Source organism: Cavia porcellus, unplaced genomic scaffold (assembly GCF_034190915.1).
Source record: "Cavia porcellus strain 051 isolate PalLab524CR breed Dunkin Hartley unplaced genomic scaffold, mCavPor4.1 scaffold_29, whole genome shotgun sequence".
In the NCBI taxonomy this organism is placed as follows: Eukaryota; Metazoa; Chordata; class Mammalia; order Rodentia; family Caviidae; genus Cavia; species Cavia porcellus.
The window spans coordinates 36,685,802-36,704,392 of NW_026947512.1; the positions used below are offsets into that span (position 1 = coordinate 36,685,802).

Genomic DNA, 18,591 nt, shown 5'->3' on the forward strand with positions numbered 1-18,591 from the left:
CAAAACCCTTGTCATAATTTTCAGGTTGGTATCTTTCTTTTTTAATGTATGCAATTCATTGCTATAACTTCATCTCAGTACTGCTTTTTGAGTGTTGTGCTGTTTTCATGTCTAGAAATTTTCTGATTTTTCATTTTACATTACCCTTTGGTACTGCAAGTATATGTTATTCCATTTCCGTGTGTTTGTTTGCTTGCCATTCTTGTTGTTTATTTGTAATTTTATTCCATTTTGGACTGAGAAGATACATAATATGATTTTGATATTTTTTTAATCGGTACTGGAGATCGAACTCACGACCGCCTGCTTGCAAGGCAGGTGCTTATGCCGTTGAGCTAAATCCCCAGCCCCCGATTTTGATATTTTTAAGATGGTAGCTTGATTTATGACTTAATATATAAACTATCCTGAAAAATTTCAGATGCTGATGAAGTGTATTCTCCTGCTGTTGGATAAAATTTTCTTTAAATGTCTGTTAGGTCCATTTGCGCTATGGTATGATTCAAATCAGATGGGTATTATTTTTCTGTCTGGATCACCTGCTGGTTGAATAAATTGGGATGTTAAAGTGTCCTACTATTATTATATGGAGCCTATTTCCTTATTTAGATATAGTATTTGTTTTGTGTAGTTGGATGGTCCCATGTTGGGTGCATATATATTTACAGTAGTTATATCTTCTTCTTGCTGAAATTTTCTATTTACTTATCCTCAAATGAGATGATACCAATCTAGACTCAGTTCAGATGACTCTGACTCTCTTCTCTGTCCACCGCTCTTGCAGCTGAGTGCCCTTGTCATCTCTGCAGCTGAGTGATGTGCATGGCTTCTTGTCCATTTTTCAACTATGAACCTCCTCTAGCCAAGATATGCTGCCCTTCAGCCACCCCCATCTCTAAAATTCCTAACATATACTCCTAGCAAGTCTCTCTTTCTTCCAAATACTTTAATGGATGGAAAATATTCACCATGAGTTACATATATCCAGGCCTACCATTTTCTACCTGGGACCAGATGCCTGTTCATTTTCTATCCTGATTCCAGTTGAATAGTCAGAGCCAGAGCTACCAATGATCCTGGAAATGTACTTTCCCCTACAGCAACATTTTCATTCTAGACCAAACTATATAACAGGGGGAGGAAGATGCATCCTCCCAATTTTCATGTGAACAGAATAAAGATGGGCCAATGTTGAGATTTTATTGCACTAATCTTAAAGTATAAGTAAATATCAAATATGCATATATATATATATATATATATATATATATATCCTACAGATTTTACTATTGTGGTCACTAGTTTTTATTATTCTTCAGTTTTGTCTTTTTGGAGCTTTATAGATATTTTACCCTTAGGCATATATGCTATTTTCAATCAGAAAATTGTTGCTAATTTTATTTTACAAAACTACCACAAATAATTTTAAATCTGAACTTTTGTATTTTAACAGTATTTCAGGTAGAAACAGTTTACAAACACATCTTTGGAGGAATAGCAATGTAAATGGGACTAGATTGAGTTATTGATTGCATTGTAATCCTGTAATCCTAACGTGTATTCCAAAAGTGTATAACAATCTGAATAATTATTTTATTTTTAAATTTTAGACCTATTTTTATTCTTATAAAAACATTTAATTGCCTAAAATTTCAATTAATTAGTAATTTAAGATTTACTGTCAGTAGTTTACAATCAACTCATCATGAATTATACCTCAGAGTATAGCAGTTTATCTTATGAACTAAATGAAGTAGTTCTTGGTTTGTTGATAGCCCTTAACACTGAGAGTTCTTGCAATGGTTTATTAATAAGTGTGATCACTGTTAAAGCACACTTTTATTAAACATCATTTTTCATTGAAATGGGCCTGTTGGTCTCAAGGCCAACAAGACAAAAAACAGCAGAATGACTACATAGACTCCCACCACGAGCCACCATTCTGACTAGCAATCACAGGAAGTCATAAGTTCTACCTTATGTTCTGTGCACTATACAATATTGCTAGGGCTTTAATACAGCTCATTTCTTCCCAAATTCATGATGCAATTTGTTTCTTGCTGTAATGTTGAAGACTGAGTTGATTATGTCATGTAAAGGCATTCGTGGCATTCTCACTCCCACAGAGGGAATTCGTGCTCTGAGGGGCTCCGCATGTCACTGATAGAGGAGGTTCTGTGAATCCAGCCCCCACATCCCTACTCCATCTCTTCCTGCTGTGTCTGCCATGCGAAGAAGCAGTGTGATGCCCTTAACAGAAGCCAAGCAGATCCTTCCATGTTGCTACTGGACTTCTTAGCCTCCACCACTGATAGGCAAACTAAAGCTCTTTCCTTCACAGATTACCCCATCTCAGATATTCCTTTATAGAAAAATGGATTAAAACAAATATCTTATCCCAGCATATTTAAAGCACTAAATAATAACTCTTTTACCAGCAAAATGAGAGTCAGAGCTTCCTTAAAGATACACATTTTTAGATAATAAAGTTCATTCTGTAAGATAAATTCAAATGTGATTTTCAGAAAATGTACATCTCAATTTGATAAATGAGTGATGTCTTATAGTACTAATAGTGTGTGATGCCAAACATCACATGAACACAACTGAGCCAGTGGTGGTGCTACTTCTTCTTCTTCTCCTCCTCCTCCTCCTCCTCCTCCTCCTCCTCCTCCTCCTCCTCCTTCTTCTTCTTCTTCTTCTTCTTCTTCTCCACCTCCTCCTCCTCCTCCTGCTCCTCCTCCTTCTCCTCCTCCTCCTCCTTCCCTTCTCTCTCTCTCTCTCTCTCTCTCTCTCTCTCTCTTTCTCTCTCTCTCTCTCCCCCCATCTTTCTGTCTGTTTCAGTGTCTGTCTCTGTCTGTTATGGTTGATACATTGTGTCAACTTGAGAAGTTTAGAAGTTTAGCTAATAGGCTCATCCAGGAGCCAGGATCCTTACTTTGCAAATGTCCTCATCCTGTCCAAGAGGAGGACACAGAGATTTTGTTGCCCTGGAGGGAGGGGTGTCCTGTGTACAATATAAAGGGGACAAGGAGACTTTCTCTTGCCCTCTTCATCCCCTTTTTGCTCTGGCTGCTGCCTTGCCCCAGTGTCATGCCACCCTGCCTTGAAGCCAGCTGATTATGGGCTAACACCTCCACAAACAGTGAGCTAAATAAACCTTTCCTTCCTTCATTGTAGGTGTCAGGTGTTTTGTCCCAGCAATGAAAGAAAAGTAACCAAGACAGAACCACTTCAGATGTCTGTAAACAAAATGCCAATGCAAGTTGAGTATAGTGATGTATGTCTGTAATCTCAGCATTGTGGGAGGCTGAGGCAGGGAGATTGCTAGTGTGAACCAAGCCTGAAAACTTAAGCAACTTAGTGAGATCCTCACAATGAAAACTAAGGGGGGTTGGGGATGTTGCTCACTGGAAAGGCTCTTAGGTTGAAAACGTAGAGATGCTCAATGCCCACACTAGGCCTGAGGAACAAGAATCCCTGAACATCAGCTTACAAATCTGTTTTGTAAAAACAATTCCTTGGATAAATTTTATCCATGAAAGCTTGAGAATCACTGACTTAATGAGCTAAATGTTCACATGGACTAAAAGATACATTTGAGGAAACCAAGTCTCTGATGATATTTTATAATCTCATTTAAGAGGCTTCAAATGAAGAACTAATATTAAATACCAAAATTCCATTAGCATTTACTTTATCTGACACAATCAGTTTGATAAAATGATTCCAGAATTCTAGTGATCCAAGTTGCACTTGAATTGATTCAAGTTATCTGGACATTTTTCACGTGAAAATGTAGTCAACCGTTTATTTGCAAGGGCAACATTTACCTAGAGATTTCATTAGATCAACTATCAAAAGAAACACATTCCAGTTGTAAAACAAGGAGAAAACTGTAATGAGATGTCAACCATTCTGTTAATTTTCACATTTTGTTGTCGTTATTAATATTCTAAGAGTTTGCCTTGAAATACAAAGGTCATTTTCTCAAATAACCTTGTTTAAAAAATTAGCTGAGAATAATATACCAGGTTTATTACAAAGCTATTTCTAATGCTATTATCAAACAGGCAGATCCAATTCTGATACAGTCTCCCACATAAATGATTTGAAATTAAATATTCTGCTGAGGTAATAACCAAATCTCTCAGTTTAAGAATGAAAAGCTGCCAATAGTAATTTTGTCTTTATATTAACACTTTCAGTTGGTTTACAGGTAGTGGCAAAATGACCTTATTGAAAGAAAAACTTTGAAGCAGATTTTTATTTTCACTTGATGTTTCTGAAATATATATAGCCGTCAAACCAGATTGTTAACACACTTGAACATTTGGTCTATATATGTAGCCATAATTTAAGATTATTTACTGTTAGTTTTTTTTCAATGAACATTGTGTAAGAGAATTGAGAGAAAAACAACTCTGCTTAAATTTCAATAAAATTTCACCAAGATGAGTAACATCTTAAAATTTCATTTAAAGTGTATTAGTTCAAAGAGTATTGGAGAATTTAATTTAAAAATAAAATTAAATTAATGATACATGCAATAATTTAGTACTTCATTTGGAATTTTTGAACTAGTTAATTAAGGTTAGAGAATTACATATTAGAGAATTTACAACTATTGAGTAATCTGGAAAGAATTTTTATATTTTCTCCAAATACAGGATTAGTTGAAAGTTAGTTAAATTGTTAATTTGTTAGTGATTTGTTAGTGATGATTCCATCTTAGCTTTAGACAGCTGAGGATATCCAAGCTTTCTTGTATTAAAAACTAACTGCTTTGATAGACATTGTCATTAGGATGGGCAGAGACTGATGGACACCATAATTCAGAAGCTATATAAAGACAGTACCTTGCACTGTGAGGAAAACGGAAACCGCTGCTGATCCACCTTCACTGGAAGTCATACAGCGGTACTCTCCAGCATCGCTCGCTCTCACACTCCTCAGCTCCAGTGAGAGATTGGCCAAAATCCTAAATCTTGCTGGCTCTGTCAGTCTAACATCTCTGCCATTCCTCTGCCAGGTTAGATTATAATCCACAGCACTGATGACAAGGCATGTCAAAATGGCTCTCTCTCCAGGAGTGACTGTAACGTTATTAGGCACTTGGATGACTGGCGGCGGCTCTGTATGAAATCAAAAGATTCAAATCAAATGACCTTGAAGCCATCATGCTCGTCTGTGTACTGCATGTGGTTCCAATAAGCACTAAGTATCTAGGTAACAGCACTGCATACAACAGAACTTACTGGTTAATACATAACTCTGTGATCCCTCAGCTCACAATTAGGAACTGGTTAAAAGACAGTTTAGAAAGTAGTATGTATTTACATATCAAATAATATTCAAGCCCAAATCTAGAAACTGGAAAAGTGGATATCCAAGAGACAGAGCAAAAGAATATGGCTGGATAGATCCAGGATTGTGGAGTGAAGGAAATATTTTATTTCAGTTTTCATAAAGGTAGTATATAAATATTTTAAAATTATATATATATATACATATATATATATATATACACACACAAAGCATAGCAGATGTCAAAAGAAAATTACTCTCATTAAGAAGACCAAGAAGACCAAGCATCCTCCAAGCAAGAATGGCTATAGATAGGCATACACTTTTAATAAACGTATAACCATAGAAGCATGCACACAACTTCATTGAGTAATGAACACATACATATTTCATATTTGTTCAAAACCCAACTGCTAATTAAATATTTAATCAACATTTCCAGACTGAATCCCATATGGCTCTAGTTTTAAAGCTGAAATTGAATTCTCCCTTCACAGCTCACTCTGCCAAAGTCTTTAAAAATATCTCCTGTAGCAATTCATCATAAATAATATAATGATAAAAACCGATAATAATTGCTAGTTTAAAATCTATTTGTTTAGTTTAGTTAATATACAAAAGCATGTCAGATATTTAAGATCAAGTTTACCCCAGTGTATTTAAAGCTATACAGAAAAGCAGATAAATGTCACAAGCCTTGAACAAAGACAGGAAGCAAATATGCTGAAAACCAGAGCGGCTAGTTCCAAGCAATAATAGAAATATTTGTGTATTTTCTGTTATATTTATCCTTGCATACCAAACTTTTCCTAAGTCCTATTTTTAAATTACTTTTTAAAATAAATATAAATTGTTATCATTATGCCATATTTTTAAAATCTTCAATGAAAATAGGAAGTTAATCTAGTGGAAACAATGCATGACAACATTAGGAAGTTTTGACTTCAATCTGGCTAGACTTGACACATAAAATAAAGGATACTGTTAAGTCTGAATTTTAGATAAGCATCAAATAATACTTTACTACGGCGTACACAGCATTTGGAACACACATGAAATTCAATTTTACCTGGGCATCCTGTTTTTCTATTTGCAATCACAGGCTGCCAGGTCCTACCTCTATATCACTGTGTGAATTTAAGTGGGTAAGTTTACTGGCAGTTACATTTCCCTATCTGAACAATGAGATCATTAAAATAAATGACCTTAAAGATCTCTTGTAGCTCTAGGGTCCTACGAAGCCAATATGCTGAAATCAGGCCACTTCTATGTGCAGCCCTCATCCAACAGCCATGTAATGATCAAAGAAAACCCAGCCCAAAACCCAGCTGTGGTTTTGCAGCTCCACAGCTCCACAGGGTCACATGAGGCCCTTGTAGCAACTTCATCACGGTCATTGCTTTCCACTTCCCTCCTTCTTATAGGTACTTTCCTTGAAGAAATCCCCAATAATGTTGTTTCATGTAAACTCAGCCTCAGAATCTATTTCTCCTTCAAAAATAAATTGCAAAGTAAAATGACAACTTTATAATAACTTCTATGGGCAGGTAAGATTTGAAATACGACTGGGGCTGTAAATCAGTGCCAGGGTGCTCACCTAACATGCATGGGGCACTGGGTTCAGTTCTCAGCACTACCACACAAAAAAGGTTTGAAACATGTAACATTACCACTGCACAAATATCTAGAGCTATTGTTCAAAAACAACTTTATACATATATACAAATTTGTTGAGGAGAGGGGAGTGATGAAGGAGAATTATAGCACTTTGTGAAAGAGGCTAATAGAGTAATTGTAGAGGACTTAGTTCTGGGAGTATAAGCAAGGGTTTTCTGGGGTGAAAGTGTGTTGAAGCTAGATGCATGACAAACATAGGCCTAGGGACATAAGGATCACTGTACTAAGACTCAGAGGGCTAGAAAATCCACTTCTCACCACCTACTAAATGGCTTCTGTTTCTTTAGCTATAAAATAATGAGATGGTGTAAAATTAATGCATGTGTATTTGTGTGTATATTGGGTGAGGGATTTTGTGTTAAACTAAAAAAATCAACACAGAAAAATTAATATAACTGTACAGTAGTATTAAACTACTGGATAGCACTTGAAAAGAATGAGACTTTGATACTTCTCCAGTTTTATTCATTGGTTTCCATGTATTTGTAGTCAGTAAAGCAAAGTGCTTTTCACTCAGTTTGTATTTTTAACAATCAATGGCCAACATTTCAAATGAACCAAAAATCCTTAAACATGTAAATGCAACCAAATACTAAAAAACAAAATTGAGTTAACATACTGATAGATACTTAGCCTTTCTTTAAAATGCCCTCAAATGTTTTTTTACTTTATACCATATAATTAAGGGAATTACACAAAAGTATCACTATCTTCCCTACCACTCCTCCACAAAATATGAGATCTGAGTATTCTGAGAGCGGATGCCTGATCCTAATGTGCTGAGTAAGAGTTCCAGTAGGGCTACCCAGCTAAGACCTCAGCCCAGGCTAAGGGAAATTCACCACGTATGGAGATAAAGGCTGATATCTAAGCAATAGCTATGTCCGCAGGAAATGTCTACTCTTTCAAATTTAAGGGGCGTTTGCTTGTTGCTTCTATTTTTCTAATCATTGCCATTACTATCAATGTTTTGTCTTTTTCTCTCATAATTGGGTGAGAAACAATCCTGAAAACGATTTCCTATTTACAGGTAGGAGCTCCCAGGGTACCTGAAGGGTACACAAACAACAAAAGCTCCTACTGCCACAAAGCCAAACTCAGCAGCTCACCAATTCTTACTTGTACTTCTCAGTTATTTTTGCAGATTTTCTGAATCAACTCACTCAAACCTCCTTCCCCATTTTCCTTCTTCTATTTAATATCTCTGACAAAATACTAAAAGTATTCAAGTTGTTATTTTTTCCAATAAGCATGACAATGTGGACACAATTCAAATGCTTTTCACAATTTTTGGAGTTGAAAACCCGAATAGTTGTGATGTATGTCAACTTGCTGAATTATTTCAGAGGATAATCTCTGTTTTTCTAAGAGTAAAAGGAACCAAATAATTTTCTGAAAGAAAAATGTGTTTATCTGACTTACATGCATCTGTTTCAAAGTTCGGCTTAGACTTATCTTGGATTTCTAAATAGTATTATAATTAAAATTTTTTAACCTTAAATTATCTTTTTTTCCTCTCTTTATTATAATAAAATTTACACATTTTGGTTTTATTGCTCCGATAGATCTTATTACTTTTTTTGTAAGAGAATAAAATCAAACATGATAAAACAAAGCTGTCAGTCAAAACCAAGGATAGACATAGCACATGATGTAAAAACAGAGTACAAGGTTATCAACACCGGTTACCATAATGCCTCTTGCTTCCTTAAGAAGAATTGTCTATCTTATTAGGTATTATAAAGTTGAACTAAACAGTAGAGAATAAGACCTATAAAACCTAAACATTGTAAACCTTACAAAACTTCAAAAGAGGACAATAGTCAAACCAGAATGGGCATCAACGTGAATCTTATAACCTTCAACCTTAAATTATCTTAAGAAAATACAAACCAGTACTATAAACAAATACATCGATGTTTATAAATACGCAGCAGCAAAATTGAGGTCAAAATAAGTTACTATTAAATTCATAGCAATGTAAGTCCAAAAGCAATCGAAATAAAGTTTAACACACAGATATTACTTAAGTGGCTTAATCCTGATCATTAATATGTGTAGATGTTTTCCCTATAAATTTTGAGATAGCAGGGAAAATTTAATGTGTTTTATTTTATAAAATACGAACCTTGGCTCCTATATGTTCATAGGAAATATATATGTAATAATTAACATTACTTTTTTCCATCTTAGTACCAAGATTATAGATATTGACACTCTATGTTCTTAGAATGTGATCATTTCCACTATTTTGTTCAATTTAGAGACCAGCATCTATTTATAAAAATATTCATTATGGCTATGGGAAAGAAAGGGGATTCTTAACCTTGTTATTACCACAAAAATTCTGTCCTTAAACTTTATATTCTCAGAATGCCATGTAGTTATCTCAAAACAGTAATAATGCTTTAGAAAAATAATACTAACAGTATTTGTTAACAGTTAACAAATTAATTAAACAGTTAATTAAACAAATTAATTTAACAGTTAATTGTTTCTATGTGACTAACTTCTAAATACTTTAGATATATTACTCACAACTCCCTGTGATGGAAATATTATTCTTAGTATATTCATTTTATAGTTGGGAAAACTAAGAGATTGAGTCCTTAATGACACAAGGAAGGTCAAACACCTGATATGTGATTGAAACTAGGATTTGAGTTCACAATCTAGTGAGGCAGAGAAACTATTTTAAAAATTTATAAACATCATTGTATAAACACTACTGGTGAGCAAATATCCCATTTCTATAGCTATAGTGGTATACTAGCAACTACAAAAGAATTCAGTGGTAAGTACCTGATACATCAAAAAATGTCTGTGCCCGTCCAGTCCCTGCACTGCTGACAGCAATGCATTCATAGGAGCCTTCATCAGACAAGGTGACTTTTTCAATATCCCAGTTCACAGTAGAGGATTCTCTAGGGGGTGAGAGATGGAAAAAATTAGTTACTATAAAAACAAGACTCAGTTGAAAGCAATGATCTTTCTATTGCTTTTCAAAGGATTTGTTGAAAAGAGCAATGTAAAGAAAATAAATTGATAAAACTGCTGAATTATTTTTATCTTAAAATTATGGATTTTTAAGATTTTAATAAGAAAGTGAAACCTTTCTACTAAGAGCAAAAGACACAATGATGAAAATAATTGTGAAGCCTGCAAATTTCTTTGGAGAACCATTCTTTCTGGTTATGGAAAATATAACAGATCTGAAAAATAATTATTAAATTGCTGTCCTTTCCCTATTTTTTCTAGTTTTTGACTGTGGTCAGTGTAGTCCCTAACCAACACAATTGAACTAGATTATTAGAAATATGAAAGCAAGAAATGAAATTTTCAATTTTAAGAGGAAAATTTTTCCTTAATTTTCTTATATATAAATTATATAAGGTGTTATATATCATATCTGATTCAATCTACATATATAATTTTTAAAAGTATCAATTTTCAGTCAAATTCTATCGTTTACTCCAAAAGTTTCCTTCTGCTATATAATGCATTCATTCCATTAACAATATTTATTCCATCAATAATAATACTTATTCTTTGTTTCCTAACACTGCCCAAACACCTAGGTGATAATTGCTTAATCCTTGTTTGACACAGTTTTATAATCTACAAATATAGAAATTACTCTATTTTAAAATGTACTTGAAATGTCATAAATTTTTTCATAACTTTTGTTTGTATCATCTGTAGCTATTCATCTATTTTTTTAAAATTCAAGTTATAATAAAGCTGAAAATCCCATTACAGTATCAAGGCACTAAATCTGAAAGTGGTACAAGAGATCATACCACCTGGAATATCTCCAGATTTCCCTGCCCAGACACAGTGCACCTCCATCAAACAACCATGAACTCACTAGCTTAACTCATTTTTACCACTAACCAAGGATTTGTAAGACAATATTAAATTATAGTTTCCTATCATCAGGAAAGTGAAAAACCAGCCAAGATTATCATTGTATATATTATAATAACTGAAAATATTCACATCTGTTAATGTTTTCTTTTAATTTTGGTATGCACTATACATATGTGGTTCTTATCACATTTAGAAGAGAATGAAATGCCTTTCACTATTCTGAATAGGTCATTTAAATTGTATTTTGAATGCCTAAATGTAATATGCTAGACACAAATTTAAAGATCTTGTTATCTAGGAGGTAATTTAAGTTTCAGGAAAATAAGAATTTAGAATGTGCACATTTTTTGATGTTCTCTGCAGTGCCTATTTCAGAGTCAAACATATACCATATTAGACTTCATCAGAAATTTAGGCTTATGGAAATCTTAGAACACAAAGCGGCAAGTTTTCTAGCCCTAAGTCTTTCATTTTAAAAACAGGAACACTGAATGACTTGTAATTTGTTCAAAGTCACACAACCAGTTTGTTTATTGTTTAAAGAATGCTTTTACATTATACTTGCTTTAGTTTTCCTTGTTTATGAAACATTACATGAAAATAATTGTCTTTTTCATGTAGCATTCTCACTTTAAATAAGCACTAGCTAGCCACATTCTTAACATTCTTAAAGGGTAGATTTTGGGGAAAGAAAAAGAACATGTCCAATGAAATGTGTCCTGTTACTAAGGCAAAGTGATTCCCTATTATATTCCCTGGTGACTGACATAAACAAACACTGAGTCACATGTTTTACATTACAAAGAAAGCTAGCGCAGAGACATATGTGTAATTCAGGATTAGAATATCAGTCTATCATCACTTATGCCTAATTTAGTCTAGCCTCTCACATCCAAGATATGCACATCAAAGATAATACATGTCAGCGAGGTATGTCATATTTATGGGCCACAGAGCTCGAGAAATGAGGGGAAAAATTGTTGTGGCTTGTATCCCAGGAATTGTGTGGAATCAGTGAATTAATGTTTATAAAGAATCTCACGTGTCTTAAAGTAGTAATAACTGTGGGAGTAATAAAACCCAAAATGTGTAAATGTTATTGTAAAAAAGAGAGGAAAAGAAAGTGCTCTAAATGCAAGAAACACATAAATGCAAGTGTGTTCAGGTGTGTCAGATAGATGACCATATAACTAAGTTTTTGTTGGATCATTGAACACAATTGTTTGCAGTCTCACTGTTTGAATGTCCACTTTGTATGCTTAATTTTGTAACTTGATCATCTATTTCTAAGATCATAAAATGAAATCTATTAACTAGTGATTTCTTACTGTTTATTTTTTTGAAATTCTGTATTACTTGTACCCTTTTACTGTTTTGTTTTGTTGTGTCTTTGAAGAATGTAACTATTTAAACAGAAAATAGAATTACTATTTTATTTCATCAGCCAGTTATGTAGCTTCATCATTTGGTATCCTGGTCACTTATGCTGTTGCTTATAAAATATGATGCTAAGTAAATCATAAAATGTACTATTTAAGGAGCAGGAAACCACTGAATTCCATCTTTAAAGAATGGAAAATAGCCTAGTCATGATGAGTATTCTTGCCACACATTTTTGCTTAAAAGGACTCGTCATAAAAGGTATAAATTTCACCCTTGGATAGTTAATAAATTATGTTAATATTGAACTGACAGTGTAACATGTTGGAAAATAATTCCCAGTATTTGTTTTCAAAATGTAGTTTGTTTCATGGTATGGCAAAATGCAACACTTTCCAGAAACTATTGTCCTCCATTTTTCAAGGTGTATTTAATGTTTATCATTAAGTAACTTATATTTATCTAAAAAGTCATTCAACTTCACAAGGAGAAGTTCTGGCCTCCTTGTGTTGATTGTTCTATGCAGTAGTGTTTCTGAACCACCTGATGCCCCATGTCCAGCATACATCCAACCTCCCTGACTTCATCTTCTACTCTTCTCCTGGGACACTGGGCCTATCCACGTTCAGCTCCTAGCTTCCTTTCACACATGCTCAGCCAATGAGGTCTTCAGGCATTTGTACCTCCTCCTCCTGATGTGTGAACTTTCATCCTTTGCTATGTGATGGACCATCTTTCTCACCATTCTCTGATCTTTGGCCACAGGACCCCTTAACCTGAGCTTTAAAATTACAACTTGGCTAAAACCAGATCCACCCAGGGTAAACCAGCATTATTTTTCCTAATTAACTTGTTCTACTTTTTTTTTCTAGACCACTCATCAGGTTCACTTATCAAAATACTTTAAATTTGATTCAGAGACATGTTTACACCAAAGCCAGTAGTGCTCAAGCTTCATGGCTTCTCCTTTGTAAGGTCATTTTCTAAGATCTGCTACCTAAAATCTATCTATATCTATATCTATATATCTATATATTTGCATTCTTTGTCTTCATGAGAGAATTTCTAAGCTCTACTACCTAAAATATATATATAAAGCATATATGTGAAAATAATAATATATATAAATCATATATATGATATATATATATATATTCTTTGTCTCCATATGAGGACTTCACATTATATAAAATTCAGAGTCTATAAAATCTGACTAAAATTTGGAATGTATTCTAGTATTTACTGAATTATTATACTTCATTCATCATCTGTTTTTTTTTCCTGTCTCTCTCCATGACAATATGAATTCTACTAGGGCACAGACCTGTGTCTTTTTTGCTCACTGCACTATTACAAGACCATGAATAAATAAGTAAAAATTTCCAGTAAAGAAGGCACTAAAATAAATATCAATTGGTATTTACATGTTTAATACTGTAAATTATTACTATAGAAACATTTACACACTTTAAATACTGGTCTACTCCAAGTGTAACTCCATTTCTGACAAAGCTCAAGGTAAAGGGCAAAAGACTCTCAATAGAGCAGGGAATGTGCCCCGGCTGCAGGTAGTATCCTGGGGTTTTCGTGGGCATTGTGACCTTGGGAGCATCTAGAAAAAAAAATAAGCAAAAAGAAATTATACTAGGTTCTTCCTGTGAATGTATTCACAAGTTTCATATTTAAATTATCCCAGTAAATCTTGTGCATTCCCATTAGCAAAAGTCACTAAAAAGTACTTCAACTGTATTTTATACTTTCAAAGCTGATTCATCTTTGGATAGCTCAGTACCTCACACTACGGTTTTCATGGAATCTAAAACTAAACTGATTTTAGGACACATTATTTTCAACACCATCAAGATAGGAAAAAAGGCTATCATGTGAGTTACCATACATCAATTTAGATTATGTTTTTTTTCATAAGTATAAAACTTTGGAAAAAACAATATGTTAGAATCAAATATATTGGGGAGCTATTTCTACAAAATGAATAGGCAATATTTTAAAGAAGTTACCATATTTTGTAGTGTTTTATTTAGGAATTACATTAGTTCACTTTAACTACTATCTTTGAGGAAATTTTTAAATTGGTTCTATTCTCATCTTTCTACAGCTATTAAACCACCACATCAGAATTGTTCTTGAATCTACAAATCACTATCTGTGTCTGAATGATAAACTGTTGTAGCTCTACCTCATAATACAGTTTCAGAAACACTCCTACATTTTCATAAGTCCATCATTGAAGCTATAGTTTTAGTATGTTGGTCAGTTAATCTTGTGGAGTTGCTCAAGTGTAGAAAATCTGAAATGCTACCTGATGTCTCCAAATAATCTCTAATTTGTGATAACATCTCTAGACAATAGAAGACAAGATACTTAATAATAATTAACTAGCCAGCTACTCACATAAAAGCAGAATGATCATCAGTTGTACATAATGCAGTACTGCTCAAGAAGCTGAAAGTGTTAGACAACTGTATTTAAACATTACACCAATTTAGATAGTTTAATCAAACTGTTTTAGGGTCAGAGTAACAGAGTTTCCCCGTTCAAGTTCTTACAATTAATAAGTAATCAAAATAGTCAAATCTACAATCAGTAAGACATGTTAAATTGATTACTACATGGACATGTTATTTTGTGTTTTTAAAAACCTGAGTTGTTACCTATGTGTAAATGCTAATCAATTTGGTGGCAAGGTAGTAACTCGAAGACAGTATGTTTTATTTTATAGTCCATTCTGTACCACTGATACCACCTGGCTGCCTTAATCTATTCATATTCCAATGTTGTAGAAAATGACGTCTCACCTGGGATAATACTAGAAAAAGAAACACTTGACACTCTCTGGAAGAGATAATTGTCCTTGTCATAGCCTGTTACTTTGAGAAAGAAAGCTTCATTTGGTGGAATGAAGTCAGAAATATTCCATATGCCGTAAGGTTTTCTATCGGGGTAATATTTAACAGGGATTGTCTTCAGAGAACTTCCTGAGATGCTTAAAAGCTCAAGACGATCTACTCTGGCTGGACTAGAAATCCCAGAAGTATTCAACAGCACATAGGTTGGTATTCCTATGAAAGAAAGACTTTGTCATACTTTATAAGTAGCAGTCAATGGAAGTTATACATGACATCAATATTTGCAATATAATGACATATAAGTAACATAAGGATGAATATTACAGACTTCTCTACAAAGTCCTAGAAAACCTTTTCTATTCAAAGATAGCTTAGGTGCAATCAAAAGACATCTAGAAAGTTCTGTATAATTACCTTTATAGTGTTTTAACTATACATGAAGAAATATTAGAATTATGAATATTGTCATACATGTTTGATTACACAAGTATTTTTAAACATTATTTTATATTCTTACAGAAACTGCACTAATAAAAAGAAGTGAACAAAGACCAGAAACAAATTGTAAAGATCACAATTGAATTTTATGATTCAACTTTCTTTTTTGCTTTAAGATTATGAATACTAATATATGAAAAAAAATGAAAGCAAGGATAAACTGTAACAATCATCAATAGTTTCATCTTTGAATATACAATGGTACATGGCATCTTAAATTTTTTGGCTATGTACATGCATTTAATTTGACAATAGGACAATTTATAGATACTTAGTAAGAAAAAATTCAGAAGTTCTCTAAATTATAAGGAATCACAGATATGCTAAAATGAATATTTCTAGGCTGTCTTCTATGGTTCTAACTTAGGACACTGGAGTGAGCACTAGAAACCTTAATTTTTACAAAGTCCTTGAGTGCCTGATACCATTAGTCTTGGGACTACACTTTGAGAAACAAGTGTTAGGCCAAAAAAGCAATTATGTTTAAATTAATGAGCTATGCTTCTCAACTTATTGAGTCCCACAAGATTATAAAATCACAGACAGACTGAGAAATGGTTTTTGCTTGGATAGCATGCATATACAAACCTTGCACAGGTCTGTTGACTGTTTTCTTGAAGTCCAGGGTAGGATTTCGGGAAAAACCAGCTCGGAAATCAATAGTACTAAGACCAGTGATGCGAACAGAGTGCCTCCCACTGCTAGAGGTCTGAAAAGGTTTAATGACAAACCTAGTGAGTAGTTGATGCAGGACACTGGTCACAATGAAAACTACTGTGGTAAACTGCAGAGTGTTTAATTAAAAATGATTTCTACAAATTGAGGCATTGATCTGAGTGTTCTGAATTTAGTTATGATTCTATACTTTAAAATACAAGTTTTGCTCTACATGCCCTAAAGAGAACTTCTCTAAAATAAAATTCAGTAACACATCTAATGCCCAATGGTAAAAGATGCACAAATTACTCAATAGATTCTCTAAGTATTTAGTCACCAATAGATAGAGCAGAAGGAAATCTATCAAAGCTCCATAAAGGCACAGTCAATTGCTCTGTGCTGTTTTCATGACAAATATTCAACAAATATTGATGACATGAATAAACAGTTAAATTTTTCTGGCACAAATACCATCCAGGTTCAGCTCTGGAAAATATTTCTCTTTTCTTTGCCCCTGGAACTTTACCAGGATAAGCATAAGAACCTATTGTTTTCCAGACTGCAGCCAAAAACCACCCTTAGCTCAACAATATCCTATCTAAGGGCTTAGTGCTGAAAGACAAATGTGACTAGAACATGGTCAACACCCTTAAAGTTCCCAACACTGTGAGAGAGACAGATGAAGAAGTAGGAATTTTAATTCATTGCAGTAAATGGAGTGAAAGAAATACACAAGACAAATACAGTCTAGACTGTTCAGCTAAACCTTAATAAAGATGACTGCACTAAATAATCATAACCTAAGCACTAAAGTGATTCGTATGTGCAATAAATAATTTTGATTAAGACCACAGAAAAAATTTTAATAATGCAGCAATTCTTCTGTGCCTACACTCTTTAAGTACATTTGTATATTTAATCCACACTACTTTCTAATGGTGATATCATCATTTTCCTCACTGTATAGATAAAAGAATCAAGATACTAAGTTGTCAATAGTTCGCCCAAGGTCACAACTGAAAAGGTGGGGTTTTAATCTAAAGATCAGGCTCTACACTTTTCATCCCAGGGCTACACCATCTACCAAGGTAAATTAGCATTAGTCTCTACCTCAGTTTCTCTCGAAGAAATACCTGACCACCAATTGTGCCAGTACCTACACCTATACCAATCATGTGGGTTGTTAAGAATACAGATAGTTGGCTCTAGTACAGATTTATTTAATTAGGATCTCTGGTGATTGGAGTCTAGGAATCTGCATTTTAAAAACTTCCTAACTTTTAGAAACAAAAACTTAGCTTTATTTTATAGGATTGATCACTAAGATTCTGACCCAAAATGAAAAATAAAACATCATTTAAGTAGCACAGAAGGTAGGAATAGAAGAAAAGCACTCAGAGAGTAACATCAAAGCACCCAATTGTGGATAAGAATCTCAATACAGAGAAGACATCACAATTAAAACTGTACCAGAAATACATATTCTTCTGGTGCTTAGCCAGATGGAGCCATACCACATTTAAGGGAGGCCACATTCAGTGTTTTGCATGCCACACAGTATCCCCTTGGATCATTGTGACCCCACATTATTTGACAGTGAGGGAAGGGAAGCCCAGGAGATACGTTCCTACTGATAGGGTATTTCTCCCTCATCCTACCATCTGCCATATGCTCTGTGAATGAATCAGCTGTCAAGGGTTGTTTTCAAACAATGGTACTTAATAGCTGAGTGGGAAATTAGAAATTATGCAAGTATTTGAAAATATGTTCTCTATTGCTAAAAATCCACTAAAATTAAACAGATTTAATGAACAGGAAGCCCCTTTTGATATAAAACTTATAAAATGAATAAACTTTGATCTTTCAAATGCCACACTAACAAAGTACGTTAAAAAAGGTAGGTTTTGTATTCCGTGAACAGTCCTGAAACATGAAAGATGATAAGTTAAATAATAAAACATTTTCCTTCCACATTTTTATACTGTACTGTAGATAGTAGCAACATCTGCATAGAATTTTTAAAAGTATGTAAATAAAAGATATCTCCAAGTGAATCTATTTTTAGCCACATTTTTTTCTACAACTCAGGATTAATTAGGGCAAGGGAACAAAGGATCCATAAATAAACCAGAATTATTTAAAAATAAAATAAAAAGAAAACTGGAAACTAATTCAGTTAAAATAACCTCTAATATTAATTCCACATTTATCACTTTTAATCATTCTTTTATTAAAGAAATTACAGCAATACTTGGAGAATATTTTAAGAACAATAAACATCATCTTAAATTTCTTCATGAGCAATACCCAAATTTTGCTACAAAATAAAGAAAGC

At 33.6% G+C, this 18,591-nt stretch overlaps 1 protein-coding gene across 8 annotated transcripts in view; it reads right to left on the reverse strand.

The window, feature by feature from the left end:
• Positions 1-18,591, reverse strand: part of Hmcn1 (hemicentin 1) — a 398,189-nt gene that overhangs the window by 213,517 nt on the left and 166,081 nt on the right. For 7 of the 8 annotated variants that reach the window (XM_063240159.1, XM_063240157.1, XM_063240158.1 and 4 more), the window contains exons 7-11: positions 16,188-16,308; positions 15,051-15,314; positions 13,702-13,846; positions 9,787-9,908; positions 4,860-5,135 (exon numbers count right to left, since the gene is read on the reverse strand). In XM_063240159.1, coding sequence (XP_063096229.1) covers positions 4,860-5,135; positions 9,787-9,908; positions 13,702-13,846; positions 15,051-15,314; positions 16,188-16,308 — 928 coding nt within the window. Of the gene's footprint in view, positions 1-4,859; positions 5,136-9,786; positions 9,909-13,701; positions 13,847-15,050; positions 15,315-16,187; positions 16,309-18,591 lie in introns of those variants that run through there. The other variant, XM_063240161.1, reaches the window with a different exon arrangement.